The sequence below is a fragment of the Pinus tabuliformis genome, chromosome 5_2, assembly GCF_031772625.1.
Source record: "Pinus tabuliformis cultivar Carrire ecotype Pingquan chromosome 5_2, CPIR1, whole genome shotgun sequence".
Classification (NCBI taxonomy): domain Eukaryota; kingdom Viridiplantae; phylum Streptophyta; class Pinopsida; order Pinales; family Pinaceae; genus Pinus; species Pinus tabuliformis.
The window spans coordinates 632267759-632273758 of NC_142306.1; the positions used below are offsets into that span (position 1 = coordinate 632267759).

The window sequence follows — 6000 nt, forward strand, 5'->3', positions numbered from 1 at the left end:
TTACAAAATTTGGTCCAAAGAATAGATGAATACCTCGCAGAGTTCAAGCAATCATGGAGTCAAACAAAGTGTACAATGATGTCCCATAGATGGATCAATGGAAGATCTCGCACCGTTCTCAATTTCTTAATTTTTTACGCAAAAGGAACAATGTTTCTTAAAGTTGTGGATGCATCTAATCAAGTGAAGCATGCACAATTATTATTTATCTTTGGATGAGGCAATTGTGGAGGTGGGGGTAGAGAATATTGTACAAGCCATCACAAACAATGCCTCCAACTATGTTATAGCACCAAGACATTCGAGGAAAAATGCCCTACCACTTGGTGGACTCCATATGTAGCCCATCGTTTGGAGTTTGGACATAATGCTCAAGTATATTGGAGAAGCAAAGAGGGATTGTATAGATGCATCAAACACATGGTCCCTGATCCTAATATACAAGTTGAGATACATTGTAAGCTCCTACACTTCAATGAGAGTATTGGTACTTTTGGCATGGTTAGGGCTATATTAGCAAATCAAAGGATCCATTGAATAAGAAATTTCAAAGTTTTCAAATTATATTATTCATTGCATAAGTTGAGTCAAAGTTTCAGCCCATTGGTGGGGGTAATTTGGTGGCTAGTGCCCTAATTTGCTTAAGTTTGCAATCTGGATATTGAGCTAAACATTCAATGCTTCTAGGTGTGAATGCAATTGAAGCGTTTTTGAGTGTATACATACCAAGAAGAGAAACCATTTAAAACAATTACAAATGAACGATATGGTTTATGTTCAATACAACCTTAGGTTAACACGCAATCAATTGTTGAACAAGACCCCTTAATAAAGCAACATAGTTTTGGATGACTTTGATCCCTCATTAAAGTTGGTCGTCAAGAGTTAGGCACTACCATTTAATGAAGACCTTTCTTGGATGGACTTGGACCCACTTCCCAAAATATGTATTTCACGAAGAAAAAAAATATTTATAAAGGCATTTTTCATTTCGAACACCAAAAAATGTTTAATTTGATGACCCCTTAATAAAGCAACATAGTTTTGGATGACTTTGATCCCTCATTAAAGTTGGTTGTCAAGAGTTAGGCACTACCATTTAATGAAGACCTTTCTTGGATGGACTTGGACCCACTTCCCAAAATATGTATTTCACGAAGAAAAAAAATATTTATAAAGGCATTTTTCATTTGGAACACCAAAAATCGTTTAATTTGATTTAAACAACAAATATGCGGACATGTATATTTGTCTATATGTTACATGATTTTAACATGATCTTCCAGATTTGCTACCCACATGGCACCTTTCAACTTATTTAATAAATCTGTTTACCACAAAATGGGCCATGGTCTCAAGAGCAGTGTCTCCATGAAATGAAGCTTGTAGCCTCAAATAGGGGCTAGAGAGAGTGACTGCCTTTTATTAGGCATATGCTACAACCATGATGGATGTCTCAGAGAGACAGCGGGAGAACTTTTATATGCAACCAAGAAGATGACTAAGAGAGAGAGCAGCCACTGACCCACCTCACTTCCTTATTCATCAGTTTCTAGACCCATTCACATTACTCACAATTTGGTTTGTTCTCCTCCTTCTTGATCAATTTATGTTCTGTGCCATGTGGTCACAGTTTCTTCTTACGCTTCATTTTCTAACTGCTAGCTTCCCTTCCTGATATTGTTTTGCTCTGCTATGTATTTCACTTCTTGTCTTTCCTTTTCTATTTTTCCTTTCATTTATTTGGGTGTACATTTTTTTCTGTGTTGGGATTGCATGTGTGGAATTTGAATGTTCATTGTTAATGTGAAAAGTGATTGTGGAGAAGAGAAAAGAAATCAGAAGAAGTTAGGTGATTGATGTTGTTGTTGTTGGAGGAAAACGAAAATGAATAGGTAGCAGAGGAGAGGAGAGGTGAGGACAAAGGATTGCTGGCCAACCCAAAGAATGCCAAGAAGTAGCAAAAGTAGATAGAAACGATGGAGGTAAATAGATCAAACTGTTCAAAACTTTTCACGTTGCTTTGCTTTATCAATATTTTGGCAGAATATTATTTTAGGTTCAGATTAGACGAGAAAGTGACGCGGTCTGTCACTGTTGTTGTATTTCGTTGAATTGATTTTAATTGAGACCATGTCATTGTCTCTTCCTCACTTACCAAGTCCAGCCAACGTCTGTGTGATCATGATGCTTCCAGAACCATCTCATCTCATCTCTTGCTACTTATCAAAATTTATAAATTATTCTTAGATGAGGACAAATTGGAAGGTCTCTAATGTCACTAATTCCGACTCTCTCCATTTGTTCATCCCTCTATCTGTTGAGTGTAAGAACTGAATTGTTCATCCCTCTATCTGTTGAGTGTAAGAAGTGAATATTGTCTGCATTATTGAGTCCCCAGCAATAATAATATTAACAAATATTATTTTATAGTTTTAAATAGACAATCTGATAAGCAAAATTAAAATGTAATAATCAAACGATGGGCTATGTTGATTTTAGACTGTCATGCAAAAGAAAATTGACCATGTCAAATTTCAAACTTGTCTGCACCCACATACCTAATAAATTCACACAAACACATATGTGGCCACACATGAATGCACACATATCCCAAACCAAAACAAATGGATAGGGAGGAAACGGGGAGCAAATGGTTGAAATTTGACATCCCACACTGGACTTTAAGAAAATCCTAAATGACACACTATTCTTCCTTTCACAATCTATAAGTAGTTATATGTATTTTAAAACCAATTTATTTGTATGAAATTTAAATACTTCCTACTTTATGTATGTATTAAGTATCCATTGGGCTGTGGTCTAGCAGTAACTTGGAGTATTTGCTGTGACAATGACCTAGGTCCAAATCCTGGTGGGCATCCTCCCCACATGCTCCCTCCCTGCATGGGGTTCACCAGGTGTAGTTAATGATATTGATGCGACATTCAGACAATTATTGAGATTATAAAATTGTCAGTCCTTCCTAATGTGTGGGGGTGGAACCGTGGAACACATTGTTAGTTGTTTCTATATGTGTGGGGGAGGGTGGGAACACATTGCTGTTTCTATATATATGTGTGGGGGAGGATGGGGACACATTGCTAGTTGTTTCCATATATATAGAGAGAGAGAGATTTTATATGTGTGTGGAGGGTGGGGACACATTGCAAGTTGTTTCCATATGTATAGAGAGAAAGGTCCTCCAAAAAAGGAAAATGTCAAGGTCCTGATGCTTTATCTATAGAGTTTTATCCAGGCTTTATTGATCTTGGAGCAAGCTTTGTTACAAGTTGTTGAAGAGTCCTAAACTTCTAAAAAGTTCTGGGGACACTTGATTCTAGCTTTATACTATATAGCACTCATACCAAAAAAACAAGCATAAAGTCTCAGGGACAAGTCCCAAGGCTGGCTGCTGATGTAGATATTATTGGGCTCACTCAATGTCCCCACTGGGTTATGTTGCATAGCTACCACCTGCCAGTTTATCCCAGGTATCATGCTCAAAATGAGGGAAAACGCTGAAAGATTTTCCTGAGATGTGTATTCCATTGAAATATATATATAATGGGAACCCATCTTTTTTAAGCGCTGTTAACCCACTAACAATTATGTGTTGGTGGGAAGGGTAGATATAGATATATAAAAATAATATAAACCCCCTTTTTAAGGAGCTGCAAACCCACTAACTACTATATGTGTGTGTTGGAAGAAGGGGGTGTCAATTGGGCTGTGGTCTAACAGCAACTTGGAGCAGTTGGCACCACGATGACTCGGGTTCAATTGCTTCGCAAGCTAGCTCCACAAACTGTGTGGGGATGTGTTATTACCAGGTTGACAGTCAGGTTGTGGTTAAGCAGGAACCTCGAGCAGTTGCCACCATAGTTACCCGGGTTCAATTCCTGGCAGACTACCTCCATATCCTGCATGGTGACAGCCTTTGGGCTAATTATGTAATTGATAATAATATATATATTCGAATTCCTAAGCTGCATGTCACAGCTGATGTCTTCCAGAAAAATATTGCACGTTTTTCTACGGCAAATTCAGCAAAAGTCACTTAAACAAACCGTTTTCCGTACAAAAAAATTGGCACGGCATAAATCTGGATTTGCTGATAGCCTGGTAGCATTAGTTCTTTTTTCCTTTTTTAACAACTAAATCTCCAATAGAATATTAAATATAATTATTTAACCCAAATACTCGCTCCCGAAAAAGAAAACATGTATATAATGATAACAAATAACCAGATTCTATATGATAACCAAAATCCATACGCTTTCCTAAACAGAATACACCCAATTAACAATAACATTTAACAAAAAACCAGAGTGTTCAAACATCAGCACCCTAAACGAATCAAGAGCACAGAGAAAAAATCGTTTTTCCTTTATATGTAAAGGTCATCAAAGCAAAACTGACAGAGCGCCATATAGCTGAAATTGGACATAATAAACCTTAAGAATCATTGAGGCAAACCAATGCGAAATTCTATTTGGGGAGAAATTGTTGAATAAGAAATAAAATACTTACGAAATGTGATATTGAGAACGAGAAGAGAGTATGTGTCTCTGATGTCGGGGGGTCCAAACCTGCCGAAGTGCGACATGCTTTCTGAAAAATGTTACACGGACCCTGTGCTGTAGAATGAATGACTCAGCGGATATGGCCTCCGGAGAGCTCCCAAGGGTTTAAGGAGAAAAAGAGAGGTTAATGTTGATTATGGCACTATAGAGCTCCCGCTAGATGACTAGAATCTTGTAATGAATAAATAGAGGCGGTTGATATCAATAACAATGGAACGGTGTGGTATGGTATTTATTTATTATAATATGCGGCTGTATCAATATCGCTGTCTTTATAGGTTTTAAATGAAATATTGTTATGAAAATTATCATTTGTTGGATGGTTGTGATAAGGTTAAAAATGTATATGTATGCTTAGACAGAGGTTTCACTCTTGGTTTTAAATGAAATATGATTATGGAAATTAGCATTTGGTGGATGATGGTGATAAGGTTAAAAGGTATATGTAGGTTTAAATGGAGGTTTTGTTTTAATGTGTTTTAAGATAATGTGATTTTTGTTAAGTTACAAGTTATTAGTATATTTGGTTTTAGGTTGTGTTTTCGTGGGACGACCAAGTGGTTGGCACATTGGGAGGTTTATCCCCTCTACCTAGTTTCAAATTCTACTGAGAGGACATCTTTGGCCTATTGTGATAAGGCTCAAGGAGTTGGCTTCCCCACCCTTGTGGAGTCTTGGCTCTTGCTAAGTCATAAATTCCTAGTATATGCGGCTTACGGGCTATTGACCTTGGGACTTGCCCAAATTACTTCAACAAGTTACTAATTCCCCATGGTAAAAAAAGAATATGTGTGTGTAGAGAGAGAGAGAGAGAGAGAGATATTTCGATTAGACGAAGTATTTATCTAAACTGACAATGTGTATTAATTTATTTATTTTTATTTACTTTTTAAGGTGGAGTAAGGTAGTATATCACCTTCGAGGCCTTGGGATTTATGGTTTACTCGAGTAGTTGAGGCCATTGGCCTATAAGGAAACAATGTTCCTAACCACTATGGGAATAGCACCATCTTTTTGTAAAGTGTTTTGGTGACAAGATACTACAGTTGTAGCATAAGACTTTTCCAAACCCCAACTGTTAGGCCAACCAGAAATAGTGCAAACAAAGCTATCGGATATGACAATTCATAGGTTGAATTAGTAGGGGATTTTTTCATGGATAATGTAGAATGGGTGTGTTACACAGTAATTTGTCACCATTTGTCACCGTCCCTGTTACCCTTTTCCCGCACTTTGGAGGACTCATTCTGGGACCTGTGAGAAGTGACATAACTTGAAAACACTTGCATTATGTTCCCCTAAGTATGGAATTCATATGCCCTGAAGACATCTCCTGCAGAATATCCTTAAAAAGTTCCCTTTTTCCATTAGCGCGGATCCACAGTGTATTACTTGCGCCAATGGGGGAAATCCT

The 6000-nt window shown here is 37.4% G+C and overlaps 1 protein-coding gene across 2 annotated transcripts in view; it reads right to left on the bottom strand.

The window, feature by feature from the left end:
* The window catches only part of LOC149160628 (uncharacterized), a 149371-nt gene extending 144587 nt beyond the window's left edge, over window positions 1–4784 (bottom strand). For both annotated transcript variants that reach the window (XM_089436748.1, XM_089436747.1), the window contains exon 1: window positions 4534–4784. In XM_089436748.1, coding sequence (XP_089292874.1) covers window positions 4534–4609 — 76 coding nt within the window. In that variant the 5' untranslated portion in view covers window positions 4610–4784. The remainder of the gene's footprint in view (window positions 1–4533) is intronic.
* Window positions 4785–6000: the final 1216 nt, after the last annotated feature.